Genomic DNA, 19078 nt, shown 5'->3' with positions numbered 1-19078 from the left:
TAGGTTTGGGTAAAAAGGCATGTCTTGTGTGGCTAAGGGGATGGCAGAGGGAGGAGCAGTACGTACTGCCATCAGTGGTGGGAGGAAAGAGCCCATTAAAAATATGCATGGGTTTCCTTACTCTGAAATTCTTTTAGGGGTGAGGTGGAAGATGTATCTGACTGGCGAATCCTCCTAGGAAAGCATAACCTTAGCCACAAGAATCCGCACAGAGAATGTACCACGTGAAGCAAATCTGCCAGCATGAGTGGTTCCACGAAAACCGCTCAAACCATCTGGATTATGATACCGCCTTGGTCAAGCCGATGGAAGCCATAACAGCAAACTGCTTTGTCTGCTATGCCTGCCTGCCCCAGAGAGGCTGCTCTCTTTACCTGGGACAGTCCTGCTGGGTAACTGGATGGGGGGGACACAACAGGTATATCAGTGCTGCTGGTTTCAGAGGGGGGTTGGCATTATTGTCTTTTAAATCCAAATCCACAGAGAAAGATGATATAGCATAGCCTGTGTCTCCTACGTGTTTAGATGAAGAAGCCAAATACCCGAAATGCAGGGTCCTAGGGTGACAGCGCATCTGGGATTAGGTGGCTCACTTCTACTTTCTCTTAGGTCAGCGCTGAATTATTTGTACTCTGGCTGCAGCCATGAGCCCTGTCCACGAGCAAGATCCTGTTCAAAAGAACAGCTGCTTGGTCTATGCCCAGGGGAGCCCCTGTGTGTAGGAAACGGTGACTCAGCTACCACATCTATGCAGAGCTGCACAGCTACTTAGGTCTCCATTTGAAGTCCCTTCTCCCTGTTAATGCACGTTTTAAGTACTGCGCAAACACCTATGAAAGGCAGCGCCTCGCAGACATGCATTCTTCGAGGTGCTGGCTGTGTGGTCCTGGAATGGCTGAGGTCTCCTTGCCTTGAATAGCTAAAAGCGTGGGCAGCAGCAGTGCAACCCGCTCTCACTACCCCTCCAGAATAGTAACTGGATCCTTTTCCCAGCGGAAAAGTGTGATGGCAGGTATTAGGAAATGTTCTGCTCTGCTTTGCACCTGGTGAAAGACACAGAAAAAAAAAAAAAGGTACTGTGCAAAGCCAAGCCAAAAAATGCATACTGGGAATTTTCCAGCGGGCACGAAAAAGACCAAAACCGGTGGCCTGCCGCATCCCCTGGCGTGTTCTGTACTGCATCATTCTCCTCTGCTTTGCTCTGGGGCAGGTGGGGAGGGCGACCCGGCCTTGCCTAAGGCTCTGAAGCAGGCCTAAGGTTTTGAAGCAGGCCTAAGGCTCTGAAGCAGGCCTAAGGCTCTGAAGCAGGCCTAAGGCTCTGAAGTCGCGGTGGGCCTCAGCCCGTGCTGCCTGGAGGCGTCCCGGGGCCCTGAGGGAGGAGGCGGGCAGCCCTCCCGCCGCCGGCCGCGCCGCCTTTGTGGCGATCCGCCGCTTCTGGTTGCCTTGTGGAACAGCACAACCCCCTCTCCCCCGCTCCGCTTTCGTGCTGCCGGGCTCCACCGCCCCCACGGTGCGCGCAGCCCGCCCGGCTCCCGGCCTCCGCCGCCATGGCGGCGCCAACCGCCGCCCGCACCCGCGGGCACTCCGCCGCGCCGCCAGGGGGCGGGCGGGGCGGCGCGGGGGCGGCGCTCTCGCGAGAGCGGCCGTTGGTGGCCGGGCAGCGGCGGCGGCGCTGGGCCGAGGGGGGAGCGCCGGGGCGGGCACCGGTAAGCGCGGCCTCGCTGGGGCGGCCTCCGGTAAGCGCGGCCTCGCCGGGCGCTGCGGACGCGGCGGGGGGCGGGTGTGAGGGCCCGGGTGCCCCGCGGGGCGGAGGGGGCCGCGCGACACGCGGTACCTTGCGGTGGGGGCAGGCTTTCCCTCGGCAGGGCCGGCGGCCTGGCTGTTGCGGTGGTGGCTGCAGCCCCGCCTGTGGCGGCGGCGGGAGGCCAGCTTGCCCCGCAGGCAGCGCGGGCGGGCGCGGAAAGCCGGCGCGGCGCTGCTGGGCCCGGGGCGCCGGCTGCTGCCCGGCTCCTGCCGCCGCCGCGGGCCCGGGCAGGTGAGGGGCCCGGCGGGCCAGGGCCCTCGGTGTGCGGCCCGGGAGCACCGGCTGCAAGCCGCTCGGGCCTGACCGGGCAGCTCAGTCGGGGAATTACAGTTCTGTGGCGGAGGGCTGATGTTGATCGAATGCGAGGGCCACAGGGCTTGGTTTGGGGGTTTTTTGTTTTTTTTTTTTTTTTTGTTACTGATCTCGCCGTCCTTTTATGCCCGTGGGAGGTTAAGCTGCTAGCCCTGCTAATGTCACCGCGCTCCTTAATTGAAAAGTCACAACCTTTTGTCAGCAGCTGCGCTTTCCAAAGCTTGTATAAGCGGTAATAATCTGGCTTACAAACGATCGGGAGCTGTCGTGCACCGTGTTTACTGAAAGTTTGGAAAACATCTCTTGTTAGGTAAGGGGTAAGTGGTTTGAGCCAGAGCTTTCGAGGATTTTGTTAAATCATTCTTCCAGCATTAGACTCGGTATTTCTGGTTGGGATGAAAGGGAAAAGCTGACAGAACAAAATTGTTTTCCGCTGGGGTTTTAGGTAAGGTATGCAGTCACGGGAGGGGAAGAAAGCCGACAGTCATTTAAAAAATACCACTCGCAACTCTGCAAGGGCATAACGTTGTGTTGATGCGTATACAAAGAGTGTGGCAATGCTATCTTTGGGGCCATATGCTTCAAGCAGAGCTAGGGATTTGTCAGTTATTTTCCAAAGGATTTTAAATGCAAAAGGCTGCAAGATGGTTGCGTTGTAATGTAAAAGCTGTGTTAAGATAACGGTGTGTCTTTTCCACTCTGGGATATCTACTTTGGTATTGTGTGTGATTATGGCATAGTGATTTTGGGCCTTCATATTGAGATATTTTGTGGTTTGACTTATGTGCCTGCTGTGCTGTACTTAAATATATTAACGATCGATGGAATAAAATGATGACCAGGCTTCTTGTCTCAGCTGCACTGGTGACTTGCAGCTCTTGGGATCCAGCTCTTGTGAGGACGTCTCAGTACGTGTACTTTGGGCACTGGCCAGGCTCTTCCAGGGCTAAAATAGACTGAAAAGGCAGTTGCGTGTGTTCAGGTTTGTGGCACAGATCCAATACGATGCAGGTAGGTAAAACCTACTTGAATTTTAGAAAATGTACTACCTGAAACTTTTAAAATTACTATTCCTTCAGGTGTTAATTTCACATTCTCTCTTACTCGGAACTGTTGGAGGTCATTTTTTCTGCATGTGGCTTGTGACCTAGAAAATACAGTGGTACTCGCTTGTTTTGCAGTACAATAATGGCCCCCAGCAGGGGCTGCACACGGATACTGTCTCGTGATGTTGATGCTGTACTGTATGAAATGCTTGTTATGTTTGGATGTCAACGGAAATTTCTGAGATTCGACTCATGTACTTACAGTACTTCATTCCCTGACCACAACTCCCACGTCCCTAATTTGGGATAGTTACTTAAGAGGAACTACTGTTTTTTGGTGGGATGAAATGGAAATGAAGAGGGATTTCAGTTCAAACAAGCCAGCTGGTTTAAAACCACACGAAGTCAGGTCAGAGAGACCTTTGGAACAGCCTTGCCCTGCCAACTGAAAGAAATCCTTCCACGTTTATAAATAGAGTCTGTTCGACGTGAGATTTTGTTCCCTTCCCAAGCTTTTCCCCAGCAAAGGCTTGGCACGGCCATCTTTTTGATGTTACTCAACACCCGTTTGAAATGGGAAACACTAATCTTCCCAAGCGGGGATGGTTGTGCTGAAAGTGAAAAGCTGGTAAAACCAGTTTTCTGCTGGCAGGTTCGCAGAGTGCGTAGGCAAGGAGGGGCTGTCCCCTCCTCTGCTCCCCCACCACGTGGTAATTAATTAAAATCTGAAAAAAATATTTTTGTCCAGCAGTTTCCGATCTTCAGATAAAAGCAAAAGAGGACAAATCTGGGAAGTAACACCTCGGGGTGGAGGTAGGCGGCCTGTTGGAAGACTGGAGACTGCACAGAGCATCAGAAGTAATACTGTGACCAGAAGTTTTGGCTGCAGGATCTTTGTAGTGACAACCCTCCGGTGAGGCTTTTGGGTGCCAATAGAAACAGCCAAAAAGACCTGTCTGTAGCGACTGGTAGTTATTTTGCAGTTAGGACCAAAAATATTATCTTCCTGCCTCGTTTGGGCAGTGCTGCTGGTTTCTCAGCTGTAACATTTTTACTGATTACGTGCAGACACGTACATGGGCTTTCTGCATCTGGGTGTGAAATTGCGGGAGCAGGAGCGGAGGTGATGGAAGCTGCGCGCAAGCGTGCCTTCAGTCCCCGCAGGAGCTGGCCGCGCCTGGGGGCTTTGTATCAGAGGCGTTTCTGGAACTCCACGCTGCGGCGCGGAGTGGGGAGCCTCTCGGTGCTGGGGTGCGGCCCGGGGCGGGAGGTTTAACCGGGCTGCTGCGGCCGCTGTAGCCCCTGTTGCTGCAGGAGGCGGCGGCGCCGAGTGCCCGGGCGCTCGGGAGCGCTTTGCTGCCTCTGTTACACGGGCCAGGCGCGTTGCCACGCTGGTGAAGTTGCAAGAAACAGCGGTTTTGTTGCAAAACTCTCTGGTTTCGCGGTTTAAACTGCCAGTGAGGTGGCTCGGGGGCGTTTGGTATTTCAGATGAGAGGCGGGGGCGGGGAGGAGAGCACGGCTGTACCCTAAAATGGACGTGGCCCGGGCCCGCCCCGCCGAAAGGCTTGTGGGGCAGGCGGGCGGGCTCGGTGCGGCGCGGGGCCCTGCCTGCCTGCCTCCCTGCCTGCCTGGCTCCCTCCCTCCCTCCCTGCCTGCCTCCCTGCCTGCCTGCCTCCCTCCCTCCCTCCCTGCCTCCCTCCCTCCCTCCCTGCCTGCCTCCCTGCCTGCCTGGCTCCCTCCCTCCCTCCCTCCCTGCCTGCCTGCCTGCCTGCCTGGCTGCTTCCCTGCCTGCCTGGCTGCTTCCCTGCCTGCCTGGCTGCTTCCCTGCCTGCCTGGCTGCTTCCCTGCCTGGCTCCCTCCCTGCCTGCCTCCGCGGCCCCGGGGCGGTGCCGGCGCCTCCCCCGGCCGCCGCCGGGCGCTGTGGCCGCGGGCGGGGCGCGGGTGGCCGCCCCGATAAGGCGGGCGGCGGCGGGGCTGCCGCGGGCAGGGCTGGGGGGAGCCGGGGCGGGCGGCCCGCCGGTTCTGTCCCTCGGTCTGCCTCTGTCCCTCGGTCTGTCCCGGCGAGCAGGTGTTTGGAGCGGGGTTTGCGGCAGGACAAAAAGCAGTTTGCAGTTGCATGTGACTGTTTCAAAGCGTTTTGGAGTGCGTGCTTCCGCGGGATGGAAGGTTGAAAATGGAAACAGCCTTGTAAGCAGGGGCACTGCTGAATTGCTTCCTTCGGCCGGAAAGTAAGTGCGGGCTCATCTGATGGGGGGGGGGTACATCCCGTGACGCAGTGCCCCCACAGCGGGACACCTCCGTGAGGTTGGAAACAGTGCGGTGATGGGGAAGTTGCTCAAAATAGCGATCCCGTATTGCAACCGTGTATCCCGTTGCAGAAGTAACTGTGCTTTGTTACTGTTGAGCCTAAGTGTATGCTCTCGGGTATTTCCGAGCACAGGACCTGAAAACGCCTTAAACTCCTAGTGCTAGTTGGTGATAATTGGGAAGCAAGGCGATAGGTGGTTGCCCCCACTTGTTTTTGTTAGCAGCTTGCAGAAATTGAAAGGAAGGGATGGATTGACTCTCATCCTCAACTGTAATGTTAGTTTTATTGGCTAATTTTTGACAAAGCATAAGAACAGCCATTTTACGAGAGCTGGCTGGAGGAAAGCAGCATTCATTCTCTCTGCATACATTTTGGAGAGAGACTCATGCAGTCGAATGAAAAACCGGAAAAGCAACAAATGGAAGTATTTTCAGAGATCATTAGAGGAGCGTGTGTAAGCTTCTGAAATTTGCCTGTGCTGGTATGAAGTTGCTAGTGCAAAGCCTGAAAAAGTAGCATTTCTTCAGGCATTGAGCCCAATTCCCTAGTGGCATAAATTCAGAAAACACGTAAATGGCAGTGCAGCATACTTCGGACTTGGCATGTGTAGATACACAGCCTAACATAATTGTCACAAAACTCTTTTAAGTGCATTATCTACTGTGCGAGCAAACGCAGCAACTGCATTTAGCCTTTCAGACTTTGGTTCGGTTGTTATATAAGAGTATGATGAATGAAATAATAAAGAGCTATGAAATTTTTTGTTTACTTTTGACTATATGGTAGCTTTTAATATAATAATCTAACATCCTTGTTTTCTTGGTTGGGTATAGCTCTGCCTTTGCGTTAATACTTTGAGATTATATTTGAGAGCTGGGGCTCCCACTTAACGTTTTCCTGTAGGTTGTACACGAGAGGGTTGACAAGCAAGATAAAACCTAAGGGGTGTTGTGAAGAGAAAGCTTACCTTTTATTGCACATTGCTAGCAAGGTGAAGATCATGAAACCGTACAGAATTGAACCTGTGAATGAATTAGAGGATGCAAATACAAGGACAAAACTGGCATTCATAGCACAGAATAGAGAATGATGTATTTTAGACTTCAGCACCCTGTCTAATTTGGTGTAGAATTAACCTAAGCTTAAAAAAATTCAAGTTCACTTCTCTTGTAGTTGTGCTCTGCACTTCCTAGAAGATGAGATGTCACAGCGAGAATGGGACTGAGTTGCGTGCAGGGGCCTGGTGTGGTTTCTGTGCCTGCTCTGTGTCTCGTGGCTGGGGGCACCACAGGGAGCCCGTGGTGGGGAGGGAACCAAGGGGGATGCAGCCTCTGCCGCTGCCTCACAGCGAACCTTGCTTTTTCTGTCAGCTTCCACTTGCGAACCACTCCTAGCCCTCTCCTCTCTGAAATACACAGCTTATGTCTATCTGGTGGCTCTTGGCTGTGGAAGGGTTTTTGGGTTGCAGTTTAGATGGTCACGGGGCTTGGAAATTACAGACTAAATAGCTGCTCGGTAACACAAGCTCCATGATCATCTTGTCATATTTAAAATACTCTTTTCGGTTCCCTACAGAGGAGTGGTAAAATCTATGAAATATTTTGATTGGCAGATGTGTACACTTTAATTAATTCTGCTGGGAATTTCCATAGCTGTCATTGCTGAAGACTTGTTTTAAGTAGAATGTTTACTACGAATCTTCAGTTAGTACTTCAGGAATCCCATGAAACTAACAGCAGAATTGAAACTCTTTGGTAACAAAATATCCACTGTTTAGAAAAAATACTTGCATTGATGCTTTCTATTTTTACTAAAAAAACATATTTAGCTTTTTTCCCTTAGTTGCAGAACCCTTACCAGTGAAACTTCTATAGAAATTTTGTATCTGAGCCCCTTTTACTTGAGGATATGCTGAAGCTGAGTAAGTTACCACGGCTGTGACTAGGACAAAAATAATGGGCAGCTGTTACAAGTTTCGGCCTTTGCAGCTTAGGAAAGAGTGATCTGTGTATCAACACATGGTTTTTCAGTTGATCAAACTGTATTAGAATTTTCTCATTTATGGGAGCCAGTTCATTTGCCTGCAGCCGAAAAAAGGGTGACTGAAACAGTTCCTGCCCCTTGCCAGGCCAGTCTGCCCCAGCTCCGGCAGAGCTGCTGAACCTTGCCTGAATCAGCCCTCGGCTGCTGGAGACTGCTGGCTAGACATAAAAGCCAGAGGAAGGTGAATGGCAGGGGAGGATTGCCAAAGCTCCTGCGGTTGAAGCTGTTGTCAAATATCTGCTGGTCTTCCTGCGATTGTGCAAATTCCGTGGACCGAGGCATTTGTGAGACCAGTGTTGCTCCTGGAGAAAGCTTTATCTATGTTTAGAAAACTTGCATTACTGTAGGGTCTTGAGGGATTTTTTTTTGGTCACCTTCATAGTGAAGTAGAGCAGATGGTTCTTCATATGATGCCCTTCCTCTTCTGTTAGGGAGGAATAGAAACTATTAAGAATTTTTTTTTCCATTATGTTTTAGGAACACTTCAAGAATGAGTCCACCACAAGATAGAAGTAGAAATTCCTGCAGCAGTGAGCCTCTGGCAAAGTGTCTTCAAGCAAAGAAGGACTTGGAAACAGCTATATCTGGAATTGTCAAAGCTGAACAACAGATTAAAGAGAACTGGCGGGAGGTAATTTAAATTTCTTTTTAAAAAATGTTTTAATAACTAATGTGACTTCAATGACAGTATTTATTATTCCAGAGTACTTTCTATTATGAGGATGGTCTGAAATTTTCCTAGAGATTTGCAAGCATCTTGCTGTGTAATTTGGTCACGCTCTTGATAAAGATATTCCTGTATTAGTAGCTTAGGCACGCAGAATTTACTAAAGTTATTGGTTGAAACATCAAAATAGAGAGATACGACAAATAACATTGTTCTTTGATGCTTCTTTAAAGGTAGCCTTGGAACTTTTACTAACTTGTGGTGCTGTAGGTGACTGTGGTTAGTTTTTGCAAAATAAATTGCTCCAAAAATACCACTTGTCTGTGACAAATACTATTTAGTAATCGGTGCAGCGTATGTTTGTTATACTCTTTGACAGACGTTCTAGAAATGGTACATGTTATCTTACAGGTAAAAGCCAAGATTCACAGCCACATAAGCCGCCACCTGGAATGCCTGCGCAGTCGTGAAGTTTGGCTGTTTGAGCAGGTAGATCTCATTCAGCAGCTGAAAGAGGAGGCCTTGCAGCAGCAGGCGCAGCAGCTCTATTGGGTAAGATTTGGTTGAAAATTGTTGCACTGGCATTTTTGAGTAAACTTTGTCCTTGCAAGTATTTTCTCAATTTTAATCTTAGAAGCCAAAATAATAACGTGTGTTTTGTCTTCCACACAGTATTTGGGACAATTCAGTTGCCTTATTCATCAGCTGGAACGCTCCTATAGTAACGAACTAGCAAACCAGATTTCAGTTTGCCTGGAGAGGTAAATATATTTTATGATGTGAATTAACGCAATTGGTATTTATTTTGACTTATGAATTTAATCTGATTTTTTTATTCTAATAGAACTAGTAATAGGTCTAGCTCCCTGTTTCCACATTTTTAATGGTTCTTAAAAATAAGCTCTTTAAAGCAGTCTGAGATACGATTCCTGTTTTTTATCTTAGACTGAAAAAACCAAGACAATAACGAGCAGTGGAGGTACTCATTTGTGCAGATTATTTCAAGTATTAGTTGTTGATGGCAATTGAAGAAAGAAGGAGAAACATGTTTCACTGACTATTTATTCTGTTCTTGGTTTGTGGATAGGCATCTCTTTATTTTTATGCAAGTATTAAAAGTCTTTCTGTTACCTAATTAGTGCCAAGTCAGTTTGGAAGCCTTTTTATGAAATAATGGCTTGATTCCCAAAACATAAGATGATTGTAATTTTTTTTTTTTTTTCTTGCTGTAACTATCATTGTACTGTTTCAGACTGGGAAGTCTTACTCTTAAACCAGAGGAGTCTTCCGTCCTGAATTTTGAGGCTGACACATCATACCTTCGCCAGGCTATTACCTCATTTGGTTCAATTAAAACTATGGTAAGCACCAGGACTTTTCTGGGTTGGAATATTTGCCGGGGCGGGGGGGGCAGAAATCTTCTTTTGAGGCTGTAGTGTGATATATTCCAAGTGATGTTTCTATTTTTAGTTATAGCTTGAATAGATCTTGTGTACAAGTCATATAGTTTTAGTTGTAATATATACACAGTGGTTTATTAACTATTGCATGTAGTTCTGATTTTGACTGAGCTTAGATCTAGTTACATACACATTATTTTAATATATTTTGGCCGAGACTGAGGGAATGATGATTATATTCTTACTCTATTCCAGCAACTGAAAATTAATGTTATGGTTTTCTTTAGATATTAATAGTTGTATATTGTAGATGGCTTTCTGTGATACAAATATTTTGGGATTCTTCTGTAAGCAGTGTATCTCCTGTATTATTGGGGATAATTCTTGTAAAGGAGGTGGACTGAAGGTAGCATTTTTATGGTAAATCTTTCTCCGTTCTGTTTTTAAATGTTGAGAAAGTTGTTAGGCACAAAGAACTGACCAGTTGTAACTGCACTTTACTTCTGCTTTATAGTAGAATTCATCCTAGAAACGGGACAAAACTGAGATTGAAATTGACTTGTACTTTTCTTTCCTTACAGCAAACCTCAGAGAGAGAGAATACTTCTCCCTGGTTCCCAGGACAGAATTGTGCCCTAATGAACTGTGAGCAGGTAAGATTAAGACTTGTATCTGTGAATGTTTAGTTTATTAAAGGGAAAAGGAGAGCTCAAGCACGATGTTAGCTTGCTTGAGTAATGACTTCTGTTTGTTTGTTAAGATGTTTGAGCAGCCAGTAACAGTTGCTGTGGTGAGCATTAGTGATCGGATGTTCTAGCTCCAGAACAGACGTGCAAGGACATAATATGAAAGTGGATTTGGAATGTGACTGTCAGTCAGAATTTTTTAATTGAATGTTCCTTGATGTTGTCAAGTCTGTTGTCTTGGAACTATCAGAATCCTTTTAATACATGGGAATCCTTTTAATTCATGGGAAATCTTATGTTGGGCTCTGCACAGAAACAGCGTCAGTGAAGGAGGGTAGCAAATGAGTAACGGGAGTTGTGCTCAGAAGAAGGGTTATGGCTGGTTACGCATATCAGAACTGTGTTTTGTAGAAGCTGTTGTTTCCCTTTCTTGTCATTTGCTCTCTGAAGAATCTGGGATCACAAAGCAATCTACCAGTGCAGTGCCCTAAAGTCATACAGGCAATTGAAGATTACTTTTTTCTTAATAGAAGGCACTGTTTTTTCTTTTGGTTCAGAAGTACTGATGTATGTTGAATGCCTGTTTGATGTTCACCACAGATTAGGTCAGCAATTAGACCTTCTCATAACCAAGAACATTCTTTCTCAGCAGAAAACATTGTGTGGGACAGTGAGCGCCTCGCTTGCTGACTGGTTACTTGGAAGCAGACCTGTGGGTGTTTGCCAGGCTCCGTATGTTCCCAGCACCAATCTCGAAGAATGGGTTACGCAAAAATGCGTGTCAGAGCCCAGCCAGGTAAGTCTTTTATGCGCTAACCTAGTTTTTAATAAAGAGGAAAGCACAGTATCTGGTTGCAGGCGGAATATGGTGGGAATTAAACCTTCTGTAATTCTCTTCGCTCTGCCTCATCTTCAGCTAATACTTGTGCACTTGCTATCAGAATGCTCCAAGCTGTAATTGTGCAAACAGTTGCTCAACATTGTCTTTTAGTGTTAATAGATGCATTTCAATGTGTCTTTACTAGGATTTAAATTCTTCCAAAGTCTGTTATTTTGAGCAAGCCTGGGGAAATCTGAAAGATTTGGAAAACTGGCTCCTGCAGAATCAACAGCGTGATATTGCTGGGAAGACGGACTCCCCTGGCCGCAAGGACTCCACCTCTACTTTCGACTCATCCTTTTCCACTATTGAAAAGCTGGAAGAACTGGAATGCCTTGGGCAAGAAGAGATGGACCTGTCTGAGTGGCTGCTTGCTCCTGACACAGAAAGTGGAAGTAGAGCTTCAGATGAGAAATGGAAGTGTGAATTTAAGCCTTTCAGGGAAGAATTTAATTTGAATGATTGGCTCATCAAAGCTGAAACGTGTACCAGCTGTCGTGGCAGCCAGGTCAAAAGTGTGGAAATTGAGAACCTGGGAAATCTGAAGTGCCTGAATGAGCATCTTGATGGAAAGAAATCACCCACTACATCTGGTGTAAGTGCTTGGCTTCTTCAGCATCCCCAGGCCCCATTTAAGGTGGAAGATGTGTGCAAAGCTAATGAGCTGTGTGCCAGCTTTTCAGAGTGTGTGTGTGATGAAAACTGTGGAAAAGAGGCTCTGTGTAAATGGCTTCTGAAGAAGGAAGGGAAGGATAAAAATCGAGTTCCGGTCAGCCAAAAAGATGTACCAAACCCTGAGCACGAGAAGACCAAGTCTGCTGCAAATACCTGGCTTAACCCCGCACAGCAGCTCACAGGGGAACCCGTTAGCGCAGAGAAAGCTGATTATTCAGCAGAGATCGCAGAACCCTTGAAAGTATTGCTCGAAAGGCCTCTGACAAGCTGGCTGGCCAAGTCAGAGCACAAAGCAGAAAGTGCAGAAGAAAAGGCGAGTAGAGAAAAAGCAGCTAATAGTTTCAAGAGTCCTTTCCTAGACATCTTGGCTCCATTCCACCTCCCCTTAAATGTGAACAGTTGGGTGTTGACTTCGAACAACCCAGAAAATGCTAACCCGCCTCCAGCGGAAGATAAATGGCTCCTACGCAAGAAAGCACAAGTGAGCATGTTTATAAGTTTTTGTTCCTGCTGTGTCTTAAGCAGGTTTATTGTTTTACTGAATTTAATGCCTGCCTCCTCTTCCAAATTCATAGCTCTTCTGGATAATACTGACTGACAATTTTTACGTTTCTGAGCTCTTTTAATGCTCTCACTGACTGTTAGTTACTTAAGTAGAGGAGGCCAGTGTTTAACACAAAACAAGTTAATTTTGAAGTATAGCTAGTCTTACTAAATGAAGAAAGTATATGAATACTTTTCATACTTAAATATGAATACTTTTCATGTCAGTTTTATTTTCTTTCTGAACACTTCACAGAATTTGAGGATGCATCAGAATGTATTTATGTTTGGAGATTAGTAATTACGGTGACTTCTCTTTCAGGACTTTGGCCTTCCTACAGTTTGCGACCTTTTTGCCTGTATGAAACTCAGTGGAGATAAAGAAAAATGGCTGTATCGGACTCCTTTACAGGTAGGATGCACAGAATGTATTAGAACAGCTGAGCCTAAACATAACTCGGGGCTACAGAAGACAGATGACGGCAGCTAACTGACGTCTTCAGAGTTCTCTATACATAATATACCTTTTGAACAGCTTGGACTGTTCTATTTTTTCATTATTCCTCCTTTTTTGATCCCAAGCCAGGGAGGGAATTAGTTATGTTCTTGAGTAAATCACTCTTCAACTGATTGACACTTGGTAAAATCTTGGTAACTTCTATTATAACTAGAATGTGCAATTATGTCTAAATTTCCAGGCAGGCTCTTTCGTATCTCAGTAGTGTATTTACAGCTGATATCATGTTTTTCCTCTCTACCAAGATAACTCTTTGTAATTGTTTATGAAATTCATGAAAGAAAGTCCTCCTTAGCAGGTGTACTTCAAACCTTAAAGGGCAAGATACTCGGTTCTAAGAAGTATTTCAGTATAATCTTTTTTCCCCCCCGAGGTGTCTTAAACATGTTTTTTTTCCAAAAGTGTTGCTTTCTGCTTATCAAAGAGAATAACCCAATTTTAAATCTCTTTAGATGTGAAGAACTAGAAGTGTTGAAATCGTCCCCTTCCTGCTGATCAATCGCACATCACGCTGAGTGACTGCAGCCAGCTGAATTCTTGTGTTTGTGTTTGGCCGTCTGCTTTTTCTTCTAAAATTATAACAAAAAGAAAGATTACTCATATAACAGAGTTATGGTGCAGAAGATGCTTTTTTGTTATGATTAATTCTGAAATGTAAACCCACTGAGCATAAGCAATCTGATACTATAGAGGTGTTAGTAAATTCTTGTCTGTTATGGGACTACGTGAATCTTCTTTAATCGGTTGTCACTTGAAGTATGGTGAAGCCAGTGCAAGTATAAAGCAAAATCTCTCTGGTGCTGTGAAACGTCCACCTTTGGCAGTGACTTCAGAAGTGCTGCCGTTCCTTTCAGCTGCTACAACTTTGTCATGAGTTGGGTTCCAGCTTACTGGGATTGCAAGGTGACTTAGGCTCTATTTGGAAGCAATTTCTTCTACTGAGCAGTGGCTAACTTTAAAGGTTTCATTTGCATCTTGTATTGGTGCATCTCCCAGCTGAGTATGTGTAGTCCAGACTTTGAAAAAGACATGAATTTATGGGACCTGACACGTGACAGGAGAATTGGTAACTTCATTTTGAATGAAAACTTTTCTTGCAAATTTTTGAGCCATTCAGAGAACAGGGTAGGGTGTTAATTTTCGTGCATCGGTAGATCAGGTCCTACCGTGTCCCCAGTATTTAGTAACTACTCGAATTTCACTGAGAAAAGCTGTAAGGTGAAATGTGCATGTTTCTGCTAGTTTTAGATAATTCATAATGAACTTCTATTGACTAAACCACTGGAAAGGCATCTTAGCCACGTAATATTTAAAGGTAATATTTGGGGAATTTGATGCCTTCTCATCAGATTGATGTCATGCTGTTTAATTGGGAAACACTAACTTGGCAAACTGCATGGCTCCCACTGATCCATTTTAAAGATATTTAAGCTGTGGATTTCCACGTTGTTACACATATGAAAGTGGGGTTGAGTAACTCTGATCCCTATAGCTGTGGACATAATATGAGCAATACCTCTTCAGGTATTTCACATTTTGAGCCCGTAGGAAGGAGTGCGGAGATGTTAAATGGACATGTGGATCACGCCTGTCGGCTTGAATGAAAAACTGTGAAGTTACCTAGTTTCTGGTGCAGCTTCTACTCACTTAAAAACGACTTAGTCTTTTTATAGTCTTAATGACTATAAAAACAGCCTCTCCTTCTCCCCATCCCTGCAGCCTGCCTGGGAATAAAAGTGATTTCAGTTCTTCACAACACTGTAGAAAAGAAATTAGTAGCAAGAGCCGACCTTGGTATTGCTTTGCAGTGTGAACATGTTCCTGTCTGATAGAACCTGTGCATTTGGTTAAAAATAAGTTTTTAGTCTGAGAGGGGGACACCGCACATCTGAAACCAGACCCCCAAAGGGCTTAATGTCAGTGGACCACTTGAGGCTTTCGTACTTTCATAGTTGGGGCTTTCTGCTGGAAGCAGAAAGATGTTTCTGAAGTTCACTTTCCCCTTTGAACGTGTCCTTATTGCTGCATGGGAAGACTGCACTGTGACTCACTCCAATAATAGCCTAATTTGATTAGCAGTTGAACTTAATGAAGGTGATTGACGTGCAGCCCACCTCTTAGAATTCCTTGTAGTTGTCATCGTGTGCTACTTTGTCAGTTCATTATGAGCCTTTAAAACTTGGGGTATGTATTCCTTTACTTACTCAACTGACTTGTTATCACTAATTGATATTTATGTAAAACATCGATTAGTCTTTTCCATTAAAAAATAATTGCAACCAAAGGTGTGGTATGTCTCCTTTGCAAGATGGTGAACAAAAAATGCTGTGGCACGTTGCCTGGTTGGCTTCTGTTTGGGTGCCGCTGCAGCTGTGCTTCCATCCCTGGGCTGGATTCATGTTTTCGTTCTTTATTTCACCGCTGCCCGCAGCTGCACGGAGCCCCGCTGTCAAAGCCGGGAAACCCTGGCCCCAGGTACGCACCTAAGGGGTAGCGCCTGTTGATGACTGCACTGAAACGTAAGCCGCCGGACACACAGCTGGTACGTCTGAGTCACCCGGCCTTTGCTCAGCTGCTGTAAGAAATACAGATTTGGACACAACGATGTTTGCTTCTTATCACTCTTGAATACTTCAGGAGGATTTATGGATTTTAGTGGCCTTCAGCCGTGGCTCTTCTCCCGTGGCTGCAGAACACCTCTGGTCTGGCTGCGTAATTGGAAGCTGGTTCCTCCCTGGCCCTTCTGCTCTCCTGGTTTCTGAACATCAGCCTCCCTGCGTGTTTTGTTCCTCCTTTGAGGATTTTCCATCCTTTAAACTGGTAGAAGTGACTTAATCCAGGTTGCACTGTAGCATTAAGAGAACATTCTCATGAGATGGCACGCAGCTGGGCCTGGCAGCCTTTCAACCACGATACCTGGAATTTCATGTGCGGGTGTGCACACACACGGTTTTTATAAACGGACAGGAGGTTCTTTGTTAGAGCAGCCACGTGCAGAACTCCTGAACATGTAGCCTGAGTACAGCTTTCAAAGACAGGGAGAAAAATACTTCAGGTCTTCCAAAGACAAGGAAGATAGAGTAGCCGGAGCAGAGAATGCCTTTTCTGGCTTCTCTGGGTAACAGCTGGAGACCTGTTTTGGAGCAGTCTGAGATTATTGGATTGTGCTGAGGAATGGGGTCCTCTCTGGAACCCTTGACTCTGCTTCCTCCCTGTGGAGCTGGAGCAGTTCCCTCCCACTTTTCCCTCAGCTGAGTTTCCGTATCAATCCTCCTCATTTGCTTCTGTGCAAAATAACCCAAATGCTTTGTGGTCACACAGTGTATGTGTTGGTGAGAGCTTTATAGCTAATTTCAGGTGGGGGACTCTTCGCAAGCCGAGAGCGTGCCTGGTCAAGGCCTGTTAAGTCCCTGCCCCGCGAGCTGCGGCAAGGGCAGGCGCCCCAGACTTCAGCCGGCGGCGGAGAGGGGGACAGGCTCGACAGGCAATGGTTACTCACGGCAGCAGCGCAGGCTGCGGCACGGACGAGGCGAGCCGAGAAAGCAAACGGCCTTTCAGCTTCCCCCGTTGGGCACACGTGGAGCCTGGGGAAACCCTTCACCGAGGCGTGAGCGGGCACCGCGCGGAGCCTTGTAAACGAAGGAGCGTGAGGGTGTGCGTGCGGCAGAAACCTGCTGCGGTGGCTGCGCTCAGGGGCGGGGGCGGCTGACGTGGGGTTAGAGACACCCGAGGGGAACGCAAGCCTCGTATTGAAGTACCCAAAAAGGCTGTAAGTACCCTTTGGTGGTCCTGCAGTGCCTGGCATTCAACAGGACAGGCCAATGCTCATGGAGTACACAAAGCTCCACTTAAAACACACCAATTTCCTGACTATCTAGAACATTATGCACAGGGGTAACCTGCTGTTAAAGCATAAAAAAGGGTTCCTCCCCCCACCTTTTCAGTCCCAGACTAGGTCAGGGGAAACAAGCGGAGAACACCAGATCATTTTTCTGCCCTAGCATACATTTTCCTCCCATTTTCAGAAGCAGCTTCTGCACTGAGGAAGCTGGAGATTTCCTACCACATGACTAGTTATTTTTTCCGAAAACTTGCCCAACTGTAAGAGGTCACCTGCTGGCAAGGAATTGTGAAATCACCTTTCTCCATTCCAAACACTACGCAAAAGCAGCTTGACAAGATTCAAATAGCTTTCATCGTACCCGTCAGCTCAGACTCCCTCACCTGCAGCATGGAAAGCTGTCTCAGATCTAGTGGCAAAACTAGATGCCATGACTGGCACTGCAAGAGGATAAAACACTGCTCTTCAAGATGGCCAAGGTCTCCCGAGCTCACATTTATGCAATACTGCATGAGAGCACTGTAAGTGGCTTGCCTAATCCTGTTGGCAACTTGATTTTACTTCCTTTTATTCCAGCTGAACTCGGATATACTTTTGGTCACAGGTTTAAGTAGCAACTTTGTACCGATTGTTTGCCATTAAATTGTGAACACAGTAAGTCTTGACATAGAGCATCATAAAGTGTTCTCTGCATTCCATACTTACAATCCACCTCCCTCGCCACTGCCTCCGTGCTGGTTGTATTTCATAGCTCAAGCTATGGATCACGCCATATACAAACAGGTTATGAACCAAAGCTTTTAATAGCCCTAGAAACACAGCTATTTCAGAAAAATGCACTCAGCTCTGCCCCTGAGGCAAGCAATTCCAGGAAATTTGAGGTTACTGCAGACCAGATAATGTGCTAAGTTGCTTCAAGAGTCAGCCTAGCCTTAGGGCTGTGTCAGCTTTGAACTTAGAAAAGCTTGTTCCTACATTATCTCCACCGCATTTGTTAAGCTTCACAGCTTTCCCACTTCAGTTGGGGGCAGAGAGCTCCTGGGTCATGTTTCAGTCCCCCAAAAGTCTCTAGCAAAACTAAAAGACACATTGCAAAGTTCCTGACACTTAAAAAGCAACCCTCCCCCACCATCAGCCCCCAAATTGGCTATCAATCCTTCATCCAGCATTGGCAAGTGTGTAGGAGTGTTAAGTCCTGTTAAGTGACCAAGAAACACAGGTGGGGAGGAACTCATGATGCCAACAGGGAGAGAAAAAGCAGCTCAGGAAGAAAGCGTACGCGCTTTCCTGATGTCCCACCCAACAGCACTGCCCAGCTGGTGCCTACGTCTCCCTTCTGCAGCCTGTGAGTAGGACCGTTTCTTTGGTGGCAAGGTGCTCAAAAAAGTGCATGCTAGAAGGTCCAGCTCTGACACCGTAACAGTAATACACAGCCCGCTAAAAGCCAGTGCAACGCAAAGCCTATCAAGAAACAGCATTTAGAAAGCAGGTGAGAAAAGACCCATTTCCTTTGTGCTACACCTAGTTAAGTGCAGGCATAAAGCATCTACTTTGACTGGTATCCAAGCAGAGCTAATTGAGTTCAACTGTGAAGGCTCGTTAGCTAGAGCACTTGCTCTATAAAAAGCTAGTCTCAGAGGTCACCTCCTCCTGAAGAAACTTCTCAACAAAGCCAAATTTCTTCTTGGAGGAAGGTAAGAGCTACCACCTTCCCTCTACTGTTTCTTCTTTTTTTTTGCATGCGTGTCTATTCTCTTCAGTGTGACATAGTTACCAAGAGCTGTTTCAGCAGGGAGAATTCAAGTAAACTCAACTCTTGTTTTGCATTAAGTTATCTATTGAGAAGTAAGTGTCTTGTTTTTCTCTTGCCCTGCCTTTGTACTGTCTCAGACCTGTTTCATTGTTTACAGACTATTTAAAAACTGAAGGAATGAGCTGTTATACAGTAACTCTAATAACTGAACTAATTCACAACTTACTGTTTAACTTATCTGCAAATAACACTTGGTACATGATTTAACACTGGAGAAGGTGTAGGTTGATTATATCTCTTTGTTCTGCTAATAACCTACAAACATCACTTGGGGAAAAAGCTTGTTACTAACTAAAAATCCTGTAATAGCCAATGAGAGAATTTATGCTGCTTGGTTTCTAACTGTTGGCTAAACGAGTTCTGAGATCCTGGAGCACCCAAGTGTTTTGATAATCCACTGGCAGCTGTTCTGCAACAGCAACCCTACCTCATCCAGAAACAACCAGTTCCTTATTTATTAGAGCAAATAAGGGAGTGGAGTCAAGCCCTGGTATGCCTCGCCAACACTTTGCATCAGGAGACAATCAGCCTATTAGTTCACT

The 19078-nt window shown here is 46.5% G+C and overlaps 1 protein-coding gene across 3 annotated transcripts; it reads left to right on the top strand.

Moving 5' to 3' along the window:
* Positions 1-1711: 1711 nt before the first annotated feature.
* On the top strand, positions 1712-15166 carry NCOA4 (nuclear receptor coactivator 4). Of its 3 annotated transcripts, none has more exons than XM_075717997.1 (10): positions 1712-1736; positions 7992-8145; positions 8593-8733; positions 8854-8942; positions 9434-9542; positions 10163-10234; positions 10917-11063; positions 11293-12303; positions 12688-12777; positions 13335-15166. In XM_075717997.1, exons 2-10 carry the CDS (start codon positions 8005-8007, stop codon positions 13338-13340), a joined length of 1806 nt encoding a protein of 601 aa, XP_075574112.1. In that variant the 5' UTR covers positions 1712-1736; positions 7992-8004; the 3' UTR covers positions 13341-15166. The 3 variants fall into 3 exon arrangements, with proteins under 3 accessions (XP_075574112.1, XP_075574113.1, XP_075574111.1); XM_075717998.1 differs by lacking the exon at positions 1712-1736 and adding an exon at positions 5359-5391 and having other exon boundaries at positions 10920-11063; XM_075717996.1 differs by lacking the exon at positions 1712-1736 and adding an exon at positions 5359-5391.
* Positions 15167-19078: the final 3912 nt, after the last annotated feature.

The sequence above is a fragment of the Pelecanus crispus genome, chromosome 10 (assembly GCF_030463565.1).
Source record: "Pelecanus crispus isolate bPelCri1 chromosome 10, bPelCri1.pri, whole genome shotgun sequence".
In the NCBI taxonomy this organism is placed as follows: Eukaryota; Metazoa; Chordata; class Aves; order Pelecaniformes; family Pelecanidae; genus Pelecanus; species Pelecanus crispus.
Note: the sequence above shows the minus strand (reverse complement) of the source record. Positions and strands in the feature narration are given on the sequence as shown.

Excerpts from the sequence above, each read along its gene's own strand:
- NCOA4 (XM_075717997.1), top strand. The coding sequence starts at position 8,005 with ATGAGTCCACCACAAGATAGAAGTAGAAATTCCTGCAGCAGTGAGCCT. Across the intron at positions 8,943-9,433 it reads ATTTCAGTTTGCCTGGAGAG|ACTGGGAAGTCTTACTCTTA; the intron begins GTAAATATATTT and ends GTACTGTTTCAG. Across the intron at positions 12,304-12,687 it reads TCCTACGCAAGAAAGCACAA|GACTTTGGCCTTCCTACAGT; the intron begins GTGAGCATGTTT and ends CTTCTCTTTCAG.